This window comes from Cucumis sativus, chromosome 2 (genome assembly GCF_000004075.3).
Source record: "Cucumis sativus cultivar 9930 chromosome 2, Cucumber_9930_V3, whole genome shotgun sequence".
Lineage (NCBI taxonomy): Eukaryota > Viridiplantae > Streptophyta > Magnoliopsida > Cucurbitales > Cucurbitaceae > Cucumis > Cucumis sativus.
Window position 1 is genome coordinate 3617827 of NC_026656.2, and position 19236 is coordinate 3637062.

At 34.5% G+C, this 19236-nt stretch overlaps 2 protein-coding genes across 4 annotated transcripts; both read left to right on the forward strand.

Moving 5' to 3' along the window:
* The first annotated feature begins 469 nt into the window (after positions 1 to 469).
* On the forward strand, positions 470 to 8098 carry LOC101222484 (importin subunit alpha-4). The gene is made up of 10 exons (XM_004144695.3): positions 470 to 1005; positions 1495 to 1591; positions 1672 to 1763; positions 1867 to 1998; positions 4475 to 4660; positions 4767 to 4930; positions 5167 to 5245; positions 5451 to 5579; positions 5841 to 5968; positions 7379 to 8098. Exons 1-10 carry the CDS (start codon positions 787 to 789, stop codon positions 7764 to 7766), a joined length of 1614 nt encoding a protein of 537 aa, XP_004144743.1. The 5' UTR covers positions 470 to 786; the 3' UTR covers positions 7767 to 8098.
* Positions 8099 to 9460: 1362 nt separating this feature from the next.
* On the forward strand, positions 9461 to 17100 carry LOC101222247 (intermediate cleaving peptidase 55, mitochondrial). Of its 3 annotated transcripts, XM_031881261.1 has the most exons (15): positions 9470 to 9854; positions 9934 to 10044; positions 10862 to 10936; positions 11068 to 11331; positions 12477 to 12569; positions 12751 to 12957; positions 13599 to 13702; positions 13871 to 13937; positions 14037 to 14144; positions 14405 to 14497; positions 14760 to 14850; positions 15071 to 15141; positions 15329 to 15384; positions 15624 to 15684; positions 16081 to 17100. In XM_031881261.1, exons 2-15 carry the CDS (start codon positions 9997 to 9999, stop codon positions 16192 to 16194), a joined length of 1452 nt encoding a protein of 483 aa, XP_031737121.1. In that variant the 5' UTR covers positions 9470 to 9854; positions 9934 to 9996; the 3' UTR covers positions 16195 to 17100. The 3 variants fall into 3 exon arrangements, 2 of the variants coding, with proteins under 2 accessions (XP_031737121.1, XP_004144742.1); XR_004214571.1 differs by having other exon boundaries at positions 9461 to 10044; positions 15071 to 15136; XM_004144694.3 differs by having other exon boundaries at positions 9471 to 10044.
* The last annotated feature ends 2136 nt before the right edge of the window (positions 17101 to 19236 follow it).

Consider the following 19236-nt stretch of genomic DNA (forward strand, 5'->3'; position numbering starts at 1 on the left):
AGTTTAATTGTGGTCGGGGATGAGGTGGAGTACCCTTCATGTCTCCAAACGGGGACCCTAAAAAAGTCCATGGTTTGATTCCACACCTAATAGATTAGGCTTTGTCCAAAAATCGAGCATGACAGCTCTTTCTTATAACCTGAATATGACTATTATTATTTTTTAATCATATTTATCGTTTATTGTCAAAAAGTATAAAAAGATTATTTTGAATGTAAGAAGTTGTATTTGGATTAGAAGTTAATAGAAGTTAGGAGGAAAGAAGGTGGGTAAGAAATAGCTAACATAGTAATCAAGTTAATTTGAAATAATATTGCATGTTACGACCACTTTTATAATTGAACATTTATAACCATGAGTCAGCTACAAGAAAGATAAAAAAAAAGAAGTTCAATGGCTATTCAAAGAGGCTCAAATTGGTAATTCAACCTGAAATTTCTATCTTTTCTAAAAAAAAAACCTTAAAATTCTTCTGTAGGATTTGAAAAAAGAAGAACAAAAACAGAACGAGAGAGTAAAATGGGAAAGTTGGAAGAGAAGAAAACAAATTCAAAATCATTTTGACTGTAGGGCTGTTCCCTGTTTCCTCCAAAGTCTCAACCAATCCATCATCCATTCATCCATCCATCATCAATCCATCCACCAAATTGCCAACCAAAGACTGCCCATCTCCGCTCTCAGCAACAACAGCTCAATCCCCATTACCCTTCCCAACCCCAAACCCCAAACCCACCAACCCCAGCCTCTCAAATCTCCTTCCAAGAACAACCCACTTCACCTCCTGCAATGTCTCTCCGACCCACCACCCGTACCGATGTCCGCAAGAAGTCTTACAAGACCGGGGTCGATGCCGATGAGGCTAGAAGGAGGAGAGAGGACAATCTTGTTGAGATCAGGAAGAACAAGCGTGAGGATAACTTGCTAAAGAAGAGGAGAGAAGGGCTTCTCTTGCATTCCCAGCAATTGCTTGATGCTGCTCAGAATGCTGTCGCTGCCGAGAAGCGTGTATGGGTTTTACTTGTTTGGTGATTTCGATTGATTGGACTTGTTTTCTTTAGTTTCTTTCATATGGGGTTCTTTGATTTGCTTTTTTCCTATTTGGGTTTCTGCGGAAATGGAGGATTGTATTAGCAATTTAGATTCTGATTCGTTGATTTTACTAAATCTGATTCTGGGTTTTGCTGACTAACTTTGTTGACCAATAGTTTTGAACCGGGGGGAAGTATTGTTGGAAGTGATTTCCATGTTTAACATTCAAACGAGGGCAATTTCTGTAATCTTTTATTTTCACGAGTCACTTTAGAAGTTTGTTACTATTATTCTGCACATTTTTGCCACTCTGTGGAAAGTTCTTTTTTTGAATCCCGCTCCACGTTCTTTCTCACTTTGCTCGAAATAATTTCAGCAGTATTGAACTGGTATATGGATCTTTCCTAATTCTTTTGATCTTGTTTATGTTTGATTGGTAATTTTGATGTTGCTTTGCAATTTCAGTTGGAGAGTATTCCTGTATTGGTACAAGGGGTGTGGTCTGCTGATACAGCAGGGCAGCTTGAAGCCACTACCCAATTTAGAAAGCTATTGTCTATTGGTAAGGGTGTTGTTGAAATGAATGAACACGTTCTGTTCTTCATCCATTGTTGTTCAGTCTTGATTTGAATTTATGTGCAGAGCGTAGCCCTCCAATTGATGAAGTAATCAAAGCTGGTGTAGTTCCCAAGTTTGTGGAGTTTCTTGGAAGGCATGATCTACCCCAGTTGCAAGTTGGATTCCTTGAAACATTTTGTTCACTTTTCTTTCTGTACCTTTGGGTTTTAATTGAATGGTTTGAAGACACCAATATGACCGATGATTTCAATTATGCAGTTTGAAGCAGCATGGGCCTTGACCAATATTGCATCTGGAACATCAGAGCATACACGAGTTGTCATTGACCATGGTGCTGTCCCTATTTTTGTACAGCTTTTGAGCTCAGGCAGTGACGATGTCAGGGAGCAGGTTGGCACAAATTCTTACCTTTTCATTTTCATCTTTTTAGAAATGGTAGTAGCTTTTCTTTAGGCATTGTGAACGGACAATATTTGTGCCAAAAGATGGCAAAGCCTTTCTGACTGATGGAAGTTATACATATGCACGTAGTTCAGTTGGTGAAAGCCTGTAAACGGTCATAACTACAATAAAAGTTAGGTGGGAATGAGAATATTCCATTTCTAGGCCAAAAGAACAAATGTAAACAAACAGTTGACTGTGTTCCTATGAGGGTCCAGATTTCATTATAATTGTGTTTTTTCCAGTAGAATCATCATACATATTTTCAGATTATGATATGCAAGGCAGATCCATTTGAATTCAATTACTATTACAATTGTTGCTCCAAAAAAAGTCTAAAAAATCAAGGGGAAGGAAGTGGTGGCTCAGATCTTCCTCATGTCTTTTGGAATGCAATAATTTGGGTTTCTGAATTTAACTCTATTAAAAATATTGCCCCAAGCCTCCGAGAAGTCTTGAAAAGTTCATCTTTTTAGATGTGCGACAGTTTGGGGATCTACTAGAGTCTAGTCTAATTTCCAGATTTTTTATCATCCCTTGAAGAAGGATAGAACTTACAAGGAACTAATCTTTTTCATAGCATTTAGTAAAACCAGGGTCTCATTACATTATCTTTTGGTGAAATTCCAGCTCGTGCTTATTAATTCATTGCCCTCGCAATAGTTGATCATGTCTTCTGTTACTGGCATACGGATCAGGGAAGGAGCTAGCAACAGAGCAATTATCCACTCAACAATCTCTCCACAATCTAATCTTCTTCCTATTTTATGCCTTGGACGTTATAAAATGACTTCAGAAGATACTGATTCTTCGTTATGAAATGCACGAGGCATATAGTACTGGTCTTTATATCAAGAGGACACCAGCCTGATGGATGAGATCCATATTTTCAATTTTTTGGTGATACCAGGATCAGAGGATGTTCCTTGTTCATTTGGGCATCTCAAAAGCCATTTTGAAGAGATTTTGATTGTGATAAATTTCATAAATTAAATCACCAATTATCATTACCCAACTGCGCCAATCATCAATTGGGAGCTTTATTGTAGTCTGTATTTCAACTCGCAAGGGGCTACCTTTTGCTTTAAAATCATCATATCATGCTGTAGAAAGTCTTTGAAGAGCTTCCTCCAAGAAAATATGGATTTTAAAGACAGAAATATAAAAGTTGGAATACTTACTGAATTATGTGAATTTACACCTTATAAAATATTCAAAAAAGAAAAAAAAGCTACCTCTTAGTCGATTGTTTTTCCATTTGTTAAGTTCGTCTTAATCTTGTTTTTCCACTGGACTCCAAAATGCTCTTTTAGTAAAATAGTAAATTCAGATAAAGCATCAGCCAATTAGTTTTAGTGCTCTGAGGCTGAGAGTATTGCCTTTGCCTCAACCACGCTACAGCAGCAATTAAGCCCATTACTACTGATATATTGCGGTTCCCTTCAGTTCTAACATTACTTCAGAGATTTCATGGATACTCATTAGATTTTTGAGTTTTTTATAGCCTATGGTTTCTGAAAATGAGAGTGCTGTCAGTAAATTGTGAGTGGGTTATGTGCATGACATCGTTACCATTAGAGGAGATCCTTTGACCAAGGCCATTTTTGAAGCTTCAAATTTCAAATAAAAACCATCTTGTTGAAATAAGTTCTAACGTTTGTGTTTATTTTTTATGTTGTAATAATATGAATTGAAAAATTACTAGAATAGTTATGATTGTGCTTTGTCTATCCTTAAAACTATTGATCTCTGTTCTTTCTGGAGCAGTGGATATATTTGATAGAACACCAAGTAGTGTGTTCTATTATTTTATTGAACAGCCAAACTTTTACAGAAAACAACAGTACTAACACAGCCTTGAAAACAAAGAACAACACAAGAACTAATATAGAAATTAACCAAGTTCAACATAAAACATCAAAACAGAAAAGTACTTCACGATAATAGAAATAACTTGCTACAGAGTACAGAAACCGAACACTTTCTGCATTCCCTGCTCTCCAGGAAATTACAGCCCTCCACTTCCAGAAACTGATTAACCACCTTCATCTTTCCTTCCATCTCTCCCTTTTAACCTCCCCCCATGTAATTAACTGTGGTCTCCACTAAGGTGGTTTCCACTTCCATCACCTGTGCACGTGCCATTCCACTTGTCTTCCTTCTGCTATATTGTATTACTATTGATGGTCTATCAATATTCAATCATATACCTTTCATAGAGCTATTTCTTTCCAATTATGCTATGCCTCGAACTTGATTCAAATTTCTATTCAACAGTCTGTGTTCCTGTAAAATATAATGACATCTTTGCCTTTACAGGATGATTTGGCACGGAAAGTCTTTACTTATTATTATTAGTCTTTTTTTGGACAACACCACTATTACTTGATTTGCTTAATACCATCGTTTCCTATTTCTTGCACAGGCTGTGTGGGCCTTAGGTAATGTTGCTGGTGACTCTCCAAGTTGTAGGGATCTTGTTCTTAGCCATGGTGCTCTAGTGCCGTTACTTGGTCAACTAAATGAGCACTCAAAATTATCCATGCTGAGGAATGCAACATGGACTTTATCTAATTTCTGTCGTGGGAAGCCCCCAACTCCTTTTGATCAGGTTTTATTTCAGTTGGCTTTGCGAGTTCAAGATCCAACTTTGAGTTTCTTCTAATATTTACTTCTTTTGTTCTGAATGTTGTGTTTGTTAACTTGTACTTACTCAGGTGAAACCTGCTTTACCAGTTCTAAGGCAACTGATCCACTTGAATGATGAAGAAGTTCTAACAGATGCCTGCTGGGCTCTCTCCTACCTATCAGATGGCCCAAATGAAAAAATTCAGGCTGTCATAGAAGCAGGAGTTTGCCCAAGACTTGTGGAGCTTCTGCTGTAAGCTCCTAGATCTCAATTAAGCTCCTACCTTATCTTTGTATTTTTTTATTCCTGAGGTGTCAGCCTCTCCTTGCCTGTTTATGGCGTACCTCAATAATTCCGAGGACGTTACACAACATATCATAAAAGCACTGCCTGTTAGCACATCTCAATATCTCTGCTTATATTGATCATGCATAATTTTTTCCCGATGTTTTTTACAATTGTTACTAACCAGGATTTGTTTCTGTTAGTCACCAATCACCATCAGTTCTGGTGCCAGCTCTTCGAACAGTTGGAAACATTGTTACTGGTGATGATGCTCAGACGCAGGTACCTGTTTATGTTTTTTTGTTCTAAGGTCTTTCCATTAGTTTAATATTTTTGATGCATCTTCTTTACAAGAAAAATGATAGAAATTAGGCATTTACCCTTTTTTGGGTTAATCTTGTTCTGTGATTTTTCTCTTGATCTTCTCTTTACTTTTTCTCGTCAATTTTAATGATTTTTCTGCATGTTTACCTCCCTCCCTTTTCAGTTTGTGATTGACAACCAAGTTCTACCTAATCTCTATCAACTTCTCACTCAAAATCACAAGAAAAGCATCAAGAAAGAAGCTTGTTGGACAATCTCAAATATCACGGCTGGAAATAGAGCTCAGATACAGGTACCAAATTTGGCTTTTGTTATAGATTCTGCTTTATGATAGAAAACGGGCCAAGTATAGATAAAAGGCAAATAGGGTTTTGTTTGTTTGCATTTTAAAGTCTTCTGTAACCTGCGAAATTGACGTATCATTATCTGTTCTGTTAGTAACTTGGAAGAAATGTCACTGAAACATAGTTCTTCCCTTGTTTCTGCATACACCTCTGATAAAAGTTTGAAGTGTCTATTCAATACGATTGTGACGTTGATTTGGTATGTACAGGCAGTTATCGAGGCAAATATAATCCTTCCTCTTGTTCATCTCCTCCAACATGCAGAATTTGACATCAAGAAGGAGGCTGGGTGGGCTATTTCCAATGCCACCTCGGGAGGATCTCATCAGCAGATTCAGTAAGAAATAATTTACTAGTTCTTCGCGCTTTGATGATCTGGAGTCCTATATACACTAGAACATAGCTTATTTAGAAAGATGAAAGAATGCAATCAAACTTTAAAGAACAAGATCCCTTTAAAAAAACCTAAGCTATGACACGAAAAAAGATATTTGGTCCAAGGCATTGGCAACTCACTCCTATTAGCAGTAGTAAGCTCAAATCTCAACTTGGTTTAATTATAAAATAATCTCCAGTAGACAAGAATTAGGGAACTTTTGGTAGTGGTTTTGAAATTGCTAAAATCACATTTGGTAGGTTCTAAATCACTCCAAAACATGTCTTTAGTAATTTAATGTTCAATTTTATACTTATAAACATTATTTTTATACTGTCTGAATTGATTTGAAAGATTACAACATTGTTTTGGACTGATTTTGAACGTGAAAATAAAAGTAATTTTAACATTTTAAAAATCGCTCTCAATCATGTCATAAGAGATGCATGATAATTTCTTACCTTTAGAGAAGAGTTAAATCACTAAAATACTTTTGAAATTTCCCATTCATCTCAAGTCAAATAATGCACGAATCTTTGAGAAATTCTACATACTGTCCTAGAACTCCTTGTACCAAAATAGTGGACGAGCCAAGACCTTCTCTATCATCAGGTGGTAACTTTTCTGTAAGCTAAACATGCCTAACATCTCAAAAAGAAAAATCTATCGGAAATCAAATACATTATGGACAGTCCTCATAGAGTATGATCCAAATTCTCAAAAGCATTTCCCTAGAGTGTACAACAGCAGCCTACAATCTCAGGTTGTAGGGATTTTTGTTTTGTTCAGTTGTCTCCTCGCTGGAACTGAAAGAGAGATCACTTTGATCGGTCTGGTTTATCCGCCCTTGGTTTTCTTGAATTGTTGGGGAAGCAGTGTTAGTTTTTTGGTACATAAATGTTGTTATTTTACTAAGAGTGTTTCGTCATAGCGCCAATTCCTCCTAATACAGTCAAGAGTGCCAGTCCTTCCATTTTAATGCCAAGGAAAAAAATTGATTTTCATGAAAGTCTGACCTTCCCCGGCAAGGATAATGAAGTGTACATGGAATGAGGATAAGTTGTCTTTATGCCTGTTATTAACGCTAAATTGTTGATGTGCGCACCATATAGTATATCTTCCTTGGATAAAAAAAATCATTTGAACCAGTTCGATGACTAAATTTTGTTTCTAACATGTTCTCTTTTAAAAATTTTAGTAAGGTAGATTGAATTTCAGTTGTTCTTTTCCTCGCTAGTATATTATGTTACACAATTCACAAATAACATGCTAGGCTTATCAGATTGCATGACCTTGGTCGCTGGCTCATAATTTTAGCTATGTTTTTGCTGGTAAAAGCTGTGGATTTAGCACAATCATTATTCGATGCAGATTTTTGGTGACTCAAGGCTGCATCAAACCGCTCTGCGACCTTCTAACCTGTCCGGATCCAAGAATCGTGACAGTGTGCCTGGAGGGGCTTGATAATATACTCAAGGTTGGGGAAGCTGACAAGGACATGGGAATGAATGGAGGAATAAACATCTATGCACAAGCCATCGATGAGTGTGAAGGACTTGATAAGATCGAAAACTTGCAGAGTCACGACAACAACGAAATCTACGAGAAGGCGGTGAAGATGTTGGAGAGATACTGGGCGGAAGAAGACGAGGAGCAGGAGCAGAACCCACAGCAGCAGAATGGAGATGCGAATCAACACGGGTTTGCATTTGGTGCAAACCAGCCAAATGTTCCACCTGGTGGGTTCAAGTTTGGTTGAAATGGGTAGGGTTTTTGTGAAACTGTTATATCAAAAGATTTGTTGTAGGCCCCTTGGTGTCTTGTTTCTTTCTTGATTGGTTGGTTGGTGTAGTGAAAGGGTTCAACTTTTATGATGTTTTAGCTTGTTTGGTTCACAAGGGTCAGGGTTTTTGATCTGGTCCATGGTTGTTACTTCTATGGAGTTTTGCCCTTAATTTTTTTCTTTTTGGTCAGCCAAAGCCTTATCTATGTCAAGCCTTTTTTTCTCCTTTCTTTTTAGTACTATATATACATATATAATATTGCTTTTTTCATAATCCAAAACTTAACTTTGTATTTACACAGAACATATATACATATTGGTCTGCTCTTGCCTTTGGTTTCTACTTTATATGACAAATCAAAATCCTATGTTGCCTATAAAACAAAATTACATCTGAGAAAATGGACAATGATTTATGAAGAAGAAAGACCTTGTTACAATGATTTGGGTGACAGACTGACAGTTTTAAGTTAGGTTAAAAAAAACTTTTTGATTTGAATTTGGTTGCCAACTACTTGGCCTCTGGAGTCTGTACTTTGAAGTTTAAATGGTAATGTACAACAACTAAATGTTACTTATTATAAAGTTCAAATGTTGTTTTTCCTTTTGTTATAAAAATACTCACAATCTTTCAAATATTGCAGTATCATCATTTATGTTTCATAAATATTTTGAAATTATCACTGGAATCTCAATCCACTATTGAAAATTGAAATGACATGACATCCAATAGTGTGAGTGGTGATTATTCCTAATTTATGTTCTAAGTTGTCATCATATTGTTTTCGATCCCTAAATTTCGTGGGATGTCTTAAAAGTTTTCTACTTCAAGAATAGTTTTGACATGGTTAGGGAAAAGTTAAAAGACTAATATTACAAAATTTGAAAGAATATAGATACTTTTAAAGTAAGAAGAAAATAGGATTATTTTTAAAATAAGAGAAATGATCATACAAATACTCCAATATGACACTCCCAAGTGAAGGAAGTAAGTAAACTCCGACCTTACTCTCTCCTTAGTTAAATTATACTCTTTTTGTACAAACTTAGATATCAAAGTGTAATTGACTTAACGTCACGCCAGAGTAAACACCCTCGTGCTGCTTGATTATGAGGATGAGACTAGACCAAAGAAATGGGTCAGCAAAGAACTTATGAATGACGCGATATAACGACGTGTGTGAGCACCAACAACTACAAAAATATAAAAGTTAAATAGATTCAACCACTTTCTTATAGAACTTATTGAAAGAAAACAATTTAGATTGAAAATTATCGTCTCGTAACAATTTTAATCCTAGATTTTAAATTTCTATCAAACAACACTTCAAACTATGACAAGTGTTGAAATATTAACCCTAAATTTGTAGGAAGTGTTGCAACTTTGAGTCTTATTGAATTTCTATATATATATAGTTAAGAAATTTTTTTCTTTCATATGTTGAATGAATTATAAAACAGGTAGGAATATCAAAATGATAAATTTTAGGTAAAACAAACATTATAACTAAATTTTACTTTAATTTTGTTAATTTGAAACTTATTTCTGAGTAATTTTCTTTTCAGTTTTATATCTAATTTGATGAAATTAAAAGTTGAAAGTGTAAATGGATATGATCTAACTCATTTGTGTGTATCAAAATTGATTCTTCTCTCAAGCTAACAAGATATTAAGCGTTGCTTCATGGTGAAGTTTTTTTTTCTCTTGTTAACTAACAATACAACATTGAGAATGGACAATTTAAACCTCTAATTTGTTGATCTGGGACATCTTAGGTCGATGGCATTCGTCGTCAGTCGGGTTGGCCTCAAGAGTGTGATCTACACTTATTTTTTGAGCTTATTTCTGTACGAATGACCAAATATTTGAATTGTTAATGCAGAATGTCTCAGTTTTAGAAGGTTAATTTTCATATTATAGGATTGAATATTCCGCAGTCATTTTAGAATCGGATCATTTTTACAAAAATCTCTTTTTATTACGGGGTGGAAGCCGGAGCGGAAACGTTTACACAAAAGGCGCTGTGTTCTCAGTGTTCGTGTGTTGTAAGCGATCAGTTAGAAGTGAGTTTGACCTATAAATTAGCTCCCGAAGATCAATAACTAAAAAGGGTAGCTTCAGTTTCCATTTTCCAAATTGCAGGGAGCAGAAAGATGCAATCTTGTTCATAATCTGAAGCTAAGTTGTTAGAATAAGCAGCCAACAATGCGGACTCTAGTTCAGAAACTACTGCCCAGAACAACGTTCAAGCAGGTGCGTTTTTGTGCATCTATATATTTTTTTTCTTTACCCCATTTGCAATGAGTTATCTATTGTTGCTTTGTAAGAAACTAGTTTGTTATGTTGATTGTTTTCAAAATTATCCATTTTTTTTATTGAGTTGAAGTGTTTGTGATTCTTGAATTGAGCAGACGTGCTTCTTCTTTCCAGCAAGAGATTTCTTTTCAATATGATTGTAAAAATTCTTTCAGATAACAGTGTTGGTTGGAATTGAAATCTTTTAGTTGCAGAATTTGTTGCAAATATTTAGGCCGAACTCTCTCCCCAATCAAAGATTGTGGAATTTGGAGAGTTTCGATGATTATTCTTGTGGGGTCCTTTTGAAGAAGCTGTCAAGGACATCTCAAGAGCCTCCTCCAGGCTCAACAATCGGTTGTTCAAGTGGAAGGAAAGCTTCAAAGAGGATCAAATCCTTCCTTCTGTTGGACTTTAAGAGCTGCTCTTTTTTTGGTCAAAATCTTATAGAAAAGCCTGAAATTGTTGTTTGATGTGGTCCAAAGTCTTTTGGGAGATTTGGTGGAATGAATTCTTAGAATTTAGAAAGATAAGTTAAGAGAAGATGGTGTATTTTATTTAGATTAGTTTTATGATTCTAGCGAATTGGAGTTCTTTTCCTGATCTCCTTGGCTCTTGGGGAATCTTCTTCTTCTTTTTTTATTATTGTTTATTTTTGTATGTGTTATGTTTTTAAGCTTTTTGTGATAAAAATGCCTCCCCATTTGAATACGATCCCTTTACAAGTCTTGAAAAAAAGCACAACGTGTTGATGTTGTTGTATTTTGGTTTGCAGGTTGTTGCTTTCCGGGGATATTGTACTGATAAGATACTTGACATTGGACAGCCTACAGCTGCTTCTCATCCAGAGGTCTGATTTGACATGAAGTACAGAGGCTATGCACTAGGCATGCCTCCATTATGGTTTTGCTTAATAATTAAATGGTATTATTGTTTGGTAAAGTTCTAGAAATATATTCATTTAGTTGCTGAACCTTGTAGTTGATGAAAGAAGGGGAAATTACCCCAGGAATAACTGCTGATGAATACATTACGAGAAGAAAAAGGTTGCTGGAGCTTCTACCAGAGAATAGTTTGGCCGTTATTGCAGCTGCGCCAGTGAAAATGATGACCGATGTGGTGCCTTACACATTTCGACAAGATGCTGATTACTTATATGTCACTGGATGTCTACAACCCGGTGGTTTGGCAGTTCTGAGTCATGACTTTGGATTGTGCATGTTCATGCCTGAAACAAAGCCTTATGTATGTCTATTCTTATTCATTTAATAATTCTTTACTCTTTTCCCTAACAATTTAGGTTCTTTGGTAGTAATTACTTCTGAAGTGGTTGGATATAAAATTAAGGAACACAGTTAAGTTTATAAACAAATTTTATTTCTTTCATCTCTCTTTTAGTTTTTGATGTAACTGCATTCCTGTGTGCCCTTATGCACTTCTCTTCATTTTAAAAATGTTCACTTTCAGTTTTCACTGTAACACCATTATCTTCTTAACCTTATCAGATATCCTTTAAGACCACTTTATCAACAAAGAGACAACAAATATTTATGAGGAGAAAAGATGGGAATGAAAGATCAAAGATTACCAAACCAAATAACCTCTTGAACTTAGTTTTTGCTCCATTATGTAAAACAAACTTGACAGATGGTAGGAACAAACTGAGACCTTTAAGAAATGTACTTCCATGGACTTTGATTATGAACTCTTTGAACCAAGATGAAAACCATCCATTTTGAAGGAGATAAGACAGCTTTCTCTCAAAACCTAAGCAAGGTGATTACAGAAAAGACCCCCAGTCAAGGCTATCTTAGAAGTGAAGAAATCACATAAATCATTAAGCATTTGTATCTAAGAGGAAGCAATGTACTGTACAATATCTCAACAAAAACCACAAACTCTACACAGAGTATTCTGTTGTTCCGAAGGAGGGATAACTCAAGGAGCATTTTTCCAGATAGTTTTTGACTTTCCCTGTAAGGACCAATGGATATGATCTCTTGGAGCAAATTAATGATATCTCTAGGACAATGCCATCCAAATCTAAACTGGCAGAAGCAAGATCTCTGCTTTCAATTTTCTTAAATGAATTTAGTTAAAATGTAAGGTGACATTCAAGGTCTTCTAGCCATTGTTGCATTGCTAGCTGATTTTACTAGGATGGGACAAGTTGGTTATTGTGGTGGAGTGAATAATATTTTTAACATTTCTGTGGGTTGGTCTGAAGATTTTTCATCTTGAGTTTTTTGCTGTGATGGTTAACTAAGGAATGATGCATCAGGGTTTGTCTATTGTTTTCTTGTTCATTTTTTCTGTAAGGTAAGTAAGATCTGAGTATGATCAAGAGGTCAGCAGTTGTGTGGCCATGCAATTTAATCATATTTTATCAGGATGTTCTTTGGAACGGGAAAATTGCTGGAGTCGATGAAGCATTGGAATTTTTCAAGGCTGATGAAGCATATCCATTGAGAAAGTTGCGTGAGGTGAGTAAATTCTAGGAAATATGATAGAGCCAATACTGAGATCTGTTTGTTTTGTCATGGCTGATTTACATCACTCATGAATTTACTTTTAAGATTCTGTGGAACTGAATGAGGCATTTTCGCTGTCCATGAAGTTCTCTTTACAAGTATTTTTCTTTTCACCCTCTGTATTGGACCACAGATACTTCCGGATATTATTAGGAGGTCCTCAAAGTTGTTTCATAATTCAAGTACTGCCAGTCCAGCTTATGTGGATTTAGAGGCCTTCCGAAAAGCGGCAGAGAATGGCCAAGTGAAAGATATTTCACTTTTTACTCATGAATTGCGGTTAATAAAATCAACAGCAGAGATGAAGTTAATGAAGGAATCTGCTTCAATTGCTTGTCAGGTACCTACAAGATTTTTGTTGATTTATCCTGTTGGCTTCATGATCTTGTATTGAATGTCTCCTTTTGAACTCAGTTATTTGTTAAGAATTAATTAATTAATGGTTGGAAGGCTGTTACTCAATAGTTTTGTTGGAAGAGGGGCTTTCTCATCCCTCTGCAGCAAGGCTGTCCGTTTTTGTCTTATACAATTCTTGTCTTTTATCTAATTACTCAGTAGCTCAGTCATAGACTTCTAGTTTGATATATTTATTTTACAACTTAGCTAGAGCACAATGGTAAAAATGGACAATTTGTTTTTCAGAATTGACCTGTCAACTTGATTTTAAATCCTCTTTTGTACCATGTAAGTCTTCAGTCAGTTCGTCTTGGGAAAATGGACTTTCCTCAGACTCCAAAGTTATTCATAAATAGGAGTTTATTTTATTTTATTTTTATAATAATTGTTATTTTTTATGAGACATTAATCACTGACTTGAATCATCACGAGAAATCCCGCCTTCAAATTGAGGGAGGATAAAATATCACGAGAGTGCAATATTTTTTCTTCAAAGCACAACTATTTCTTCCACATGTTGTCAATTTTTTCTAAGTTTACTTTTACAAAAATGATGCTTCCTATGTTTGTTTTTGTTGGTTTTAGGCTCTTTTGCAGACAATGATGCATTCAAAGACATATCCTCATGAGAGTCTGTTATCCGCAAAGGTAGAATATGAGTGCAGAATGAGAGGTGCCCAACGGATGGCGTGAGTGCTCTTCATAACTGGATTTAAAGAAGCACCCCTATCTAGATGTTTTCATTTTATTCTTAACTGTATGCTGAATTGTGCAAAGTCTAATTTTATATTTTAATAGGAGACTTTAAATTATGCAAGATTTTACAGTTGATTCTCAACTTACCTTCTCTGTCACAGATATAATCCTGTGGTGGGTGGTGGCTGTAATGGTAGTGTTATACATTATTCTCGAAATGATCGGAAAGTAAGTGAATTCATCAATTAGTACTTAGGCTTTACTATTGTGAAAGATTGAAAGAGTATGTTCATTCATAGGTGGTATGCACATGATAAATGATTGCAGGTCAAAGAAGGGGATCTTGTTCTAATGGATATTGGGTGCGAATTGCATGGTTATGTTAGCGATCTTACTCGTACCTGGCCCCCTTGTGGAAAGTTTTCTGCTGCTCAGGTGTTTTACCTTTTTCCCCAAGTCTATTTATCTATTTCAAACAATGTGAGGATTTTCAGCAAACTTCTTGTTTCGCCGAGTTCTAACGTCAATCTTTTCCATGCATGCCTTTGTGAACACGAAAGCTTTAGTTGGAGTGACAGTCGTTGTTACTACTCTTTAAGCTGACCTCAGTTCTTTTGAATGTCTGATCTTGTTGTTTTTGGATTTAGATCTTACCCTCTTTTGTGCCTCAACTTACTTGGTTAAATGTATCTCAGGAAGAGCTTTATGAGCTTATACTATTAACAAACAAGGAATGCATAAAGCTTTGCAAACCTGGTGCTAGTATACAGCACATTCACGAATGTGCGGTAAGTTTTGTGTACTTATTCATTCGAAGTCTAATTGATATATAGACAATAGCAACAAATCTGGTGCAGAAAGACCTCATGAGGAAGTTAACATAGTTTCTCTATGGTTTAGTCTTTCTAAAGTTTTCCTTGCAATATGTTCGATTTTTTCCATTTTGGTCAGTTCTTCACTTGATTAAGCATCTCACTTTTTCATATATTAACAATGCCATATAATCATTGAACAATTTCATGGCCCTTCTCATATTTTTCATGTTTGCAGACGAAAATGCTTCGAGAAGGCTTCAAAGAGCTTGGCATTTTGAAAAACTTGAAAAGTGATGTTTTCCACCATCTAAATCCCACTTCTATAGGTGATTTTACCTCCTTGGGGAAAAAATAACCCCTTTTCTTTTCAATTGAAAGAAGCATGCCACATTTAATTTTTTTTTTTGTGGTACATGTTTCTTTTCATCAACGTGTTAGTTTCCAGTTTCAGACACTTTCCTACTTTGTCCCCATCAATGACATGATATCCATTCTAATTTGGCTACTTGATCAACTTTCTTTTCCCTTTCGGGTTTCTTTGCTCAGGCCATTACCTTGGAATGGATGTCCATGATTGCCCTAGGGTTGGTTATGATCGGCCGTTGAAGCCAGGTGTTGTAAGTTTCGTTCCTATTCATATATTTGGACATGGACCCTTCTTTCTGTGTGCACATGTTCGTCCCATTTAGAGATGTCTTTTCTTAAAAGGAAAAATCGTTAAATCAACCATGTATTGATATTTAGTTTTAGTAGTGTTGCATTCATTTGGAATTCAATTTCTAAGAGATTCTTTGTTGTTTGCAGGTAATAACAATTGAACCGGGAGTTTACATCCCATCCATTTTTCAAGGTCCACAGAGGTAAAAATAAAAGCTTATCAAGTAACAAAAAATGAGCTAGTCCTTCAACATAGTTTATTATTGTCGTTTTGTTTCCGGTGGATAGGGAGTTTTCACGATTAGATTTGGAAAAGTAAATTTGATCACGAAGTTCTGTCTTGTTGCAACTTATCCTTGTGTTAACATTTAGATTCTGCTTTTCAACTCTATTTTTTTAATTATATATTTCTAAAAATATTTTGCTACAATGTACTCTGCAGATTTGCTGGTATTGGGATAAGGATTGAAGATGAAGTCCTTATAACCGAATCGGGTTACGAGGTATGTAGTTCAAGTCCAAGTTTCTTATGGATGGTTCTGAAAGCTTTTGTTTATTTATTTTGAGGAGTGGACAAGTCTGGTCTGATAGTTGATTAAAGAGAAATGTGGGGAAAATTAGTCATTCTCTAATGATGGTAGCGACTGCAAAATGGGCTGTCGAAATTCTATAAACCTGTAACCTTTAGGCCAGAAAGTGAGCTTTATGTTACATCATGTGCTATACAACTGTCGTCCTCAGATTGTCAAAGAGTCTTCCATTTTCATCATGAATTAGTGTGTAGTTTGGATTTTGGATTACGCGTTTCGCAGTTTGGTTATATCTTACAATGGCTAGATCTGATAAATCAATTTGTTCTTCCTAGGAATGAATTAATCAATCCTACTTTCTTGCATCAGGTCCTTACAGGCTCAATCCCAAAAGAAATAAATCAGATAGAGTCATTGCTGAACAACTTCTGCTTTGGATCTACAATGCATGGCCCAAAATTTATGAAAGCTTCAACCTGTTGATCATATGTGGACTCTTTTTAGGCGTGACATATTTGAGAATGGGAGACAATGATTTTATCCAAAGTATACTTGAGTCAGGATTGTTCGGGATGATAGTTTGGTATTTTTGATGTGCAAATGAGGCATGCAAGCGCGATGGTGAGACAATGGGGATGTGGATTTTCTGTCACTAGTCTTAGCTTGAGTATCGACGTTGAGATGCGACCATTGTTATGAGTTGCACCGGTGGAGGATTTCAGCTAGTGACATCAAAATTGACTATATCATCTGTACTTTCTGTTTCAAAAGAATTGCAAGGAGAGAACACATTTTGGTTTCTTAGTATTAGTTGTGGAGTCCTTGTCCATTGGCAACTTGTGGTAATCATTGCACCGAAACGTCATCGAATTTAGTAGTAACTAAGCTCACTTGATAAAGTGGCCAAAAAGAGGCACCACCACCATCACCATCATCATCCCCATGAGGCTGCTATTTTCACATCACTTTCATCTTGCTGTCATTTCGTATTCACCATGGCATATGGGTCCGACTCGATTCAAGCATCGTTTGGATCCCTTCATCACAATTTCCATGAGGAATATATTTTCAATCACTAATATAAGTAGCCTTTTTGTACCATCTATATACTTCAATTCCATTCATGATCATGGACAGGTAGTTAGGAGGGTAGCAGTTGGTTGGTTTTTAGATACAATTCATTTCAATTTAATTTTCCTTAGATCCAATGGCCTCAATTTAATTTTTGTAAGAAATAAGCAGTAATATTTTGAAATAATGTTTGGTAGTTATGGTGCAGCTTCCTGCTATTGCTGCTTCCATTTATTGTGTTTTTGGTTATGACTTCAAGGATGCCATCTCCTGAATTTGTTGCCTAAAGAAAGTATGGCACTCTCTTACTATTGTTAACTCCTCCTTTGTAGATTACTTTAAAAATATTATCTTTTAAGTTTTTTATTATTCAAATAATAACATTTGGTTTTCATCAATTTATTATTAAAATTCATAAAAAAATCAAACACAAAACCATTGATTATGATTATTGAAGTTAAAATGCTATTTGGTCTAATTGTCCAATTTTAGTCCAAGTTAAATCCTAAATCAATTTTACAACCATACATCTTTGTTTAATTATTATTATTATTTTCTTAATTTGCTATATTTGCTCGTGTGTGTGAATATATAATAATGGAACTTTAATTTCCATGAAAATTAGAGAAAATTAAAGGTGAATAAAAAAAAAAAAAGATGCAGAAATTTAAACATAAAAAAACCATTAATTAATATTAATAATTCAAAATAACAACCATAATACTAAAAATAAAAACTATCAAATTAGTTCCCATCCTAAACTCTCCCAAAATAAATTACTAGAAAAAAAAAAAAAGGAAAACCTAACAATTACCATAGAAACGATATTGACTAGACATTTCTGGATAAGTTCTAAGAGCCGAAACTTTGTTAATCTTAAAACATAGGATTTTGGCCCGAGGTTCTAACAAAATTTCATCTCCATTCGTATAGTTTATTTTGTTGACGAAGTCTTGACCCCAACTAATAACAAATTGGTTAGCATTGGATAGCCTACTCATGATTGCTTTAAAATATTTGTGCGAAACCATATCGTACATGTCGATTTCTGCTTCCCCATACAGTTCTGGAAAATAGTTAAGAAGAAAACCCGCTTCAGTTAACATTTCTTCAGCATCCAAGCTTAGATGCAAGAAATTGCTTCCATTTAGTGTCTCTGTAATCGACCAGTTAGCCATTGTTATTATTTTTTTCTCATGTATAATACCAACTCTATTCTCTGCCTATATATACATTTTAATATTTCCTTAAATAAGGATAGTATAAAGAGAAATGATTAAGGAAATATTTTATACACTTATAAAGGGTAATGTTTACTTAAATATATTTCATACACAAATATAGAACATATATTTAGTTAGAAAAAATACTTATAAAATCTCACAAAATTAATGTTGGTTTATAGAATCAAACAAGCTTTCCATAATATAATTATTTCAATCGAAAAATATATATGCCATGATATAAACTACTTAATTATATTATTACTAAAACTTTGGATTAGTAGAATCGAATAACAATTAATTGAACACATGGCATTGGCATAAGCTGAATGAGAATAATATTTTGGAGAATATAAAATTGAGGAACTTCTCAATATTTTATTTCTTATGAGATTTTGCAAAAATATTTGCTTCCCCTTTTCTTTATTAATTTTTCAAAAGTAGTAAGGAAAAAAGTTGGAATTTATTTAAAAGAAAATCCGATTGTAATAATATCTCATAAAAGTGATCAATATGATTATTTCATACGTCCATATAATTTTAAAAAATAATGTGAAATCTACTACTATTTATAAACACAAATATTTTTAAGTGCTTATATAGAAACTATGATACTTGTTGTACTTAATATTTTTCAAGAAATTATTGAAAAATATCCATTTATTCCTTAAAATATTAAAAATTATATCAATTTAAGTCATAAACTTTTCTAGATTGTCGTTATCAAATTAAACGCTACTAATCATTGCTTATTATTTAGTTTATTTAATGAATTATTTATGATATAACAAATTTTTTAATTCACACTATGTAAACGTTCAAATCTTTGGATGCATAGAAATATCATGCTTTAATCTTTGTAATTAATAATAAATTTAGGAAGGGTGCATTTTTGTTAGTTCTCATGTCTCTCTAATTAACTTAAACTACATTTAAGTTAAAGTTTAAGAATGAAGCATTTGACTACAACTCATAATATATATATATATATAATATATATATATATAACAATAAGTTACTTTAAGGTAATGAAAATTCAAATTATGATGTGACATCATTTATTTATATGCTTTTTTTTCTTAAATAGAGTGATTGTTGAAATTCAATGTCATTCACTAATTTTTCTTAGACCTAATGAATGATGGGGCAGCTAGTTGGTGGATTATTATTATTAGACGAAGAATGAGTGGAAAATAAAATACCTAAATTCAGCACCAATTTCTTTCAAATT

Excerpts from the sequence above, each read along its gene's own strand:
- LOC101222484 (XM_004144695.3), top strand. The coding sequence starts at position 787 with ATGTCTCTCCGACCCACCACCCGTACCGATGTCCGCAAGAAGTCTTAC. Across the intron at positions 1,999-4,474 it reads GTGACGATGTCAGGGAGCAG|GCTGTGTGGGCCTTAGGTAA; the intron begins GTTGGCACAAAT and ends TTTCTTGCACAG. Across the intron at positions 5,969-7,378 it reads GGATCTCATCAGCAGATTCA|ATTTTTGGTGACTCAAGGCT; the intron begins GTAAGAAATAAT and ends TATTCGATGCAG.
- LOC101222247 (XM_031881261.1), top strand. The coding sequence starts at position 9,997 with ATGCGGACTCTAGTTCAGAAACTACTGCCCAGAACAACGTTCAAGCAG. Across the intron at positions 12,570-12,750 it reads CATTGAGAAAGTTGCGTGAG|ATACTTCCGGATATTATTAG; the intron begins GTGAGTAAATTC and ends ATTGGACCACAG. Across the intron at positions 13,703-13,870 it reads AGAGGTGCCCAACGGATGGC|ATATAATCCTGTGGTGGGTG; the intron begins GTGAGTGCTCTT and ends TCTCTGTCACAG.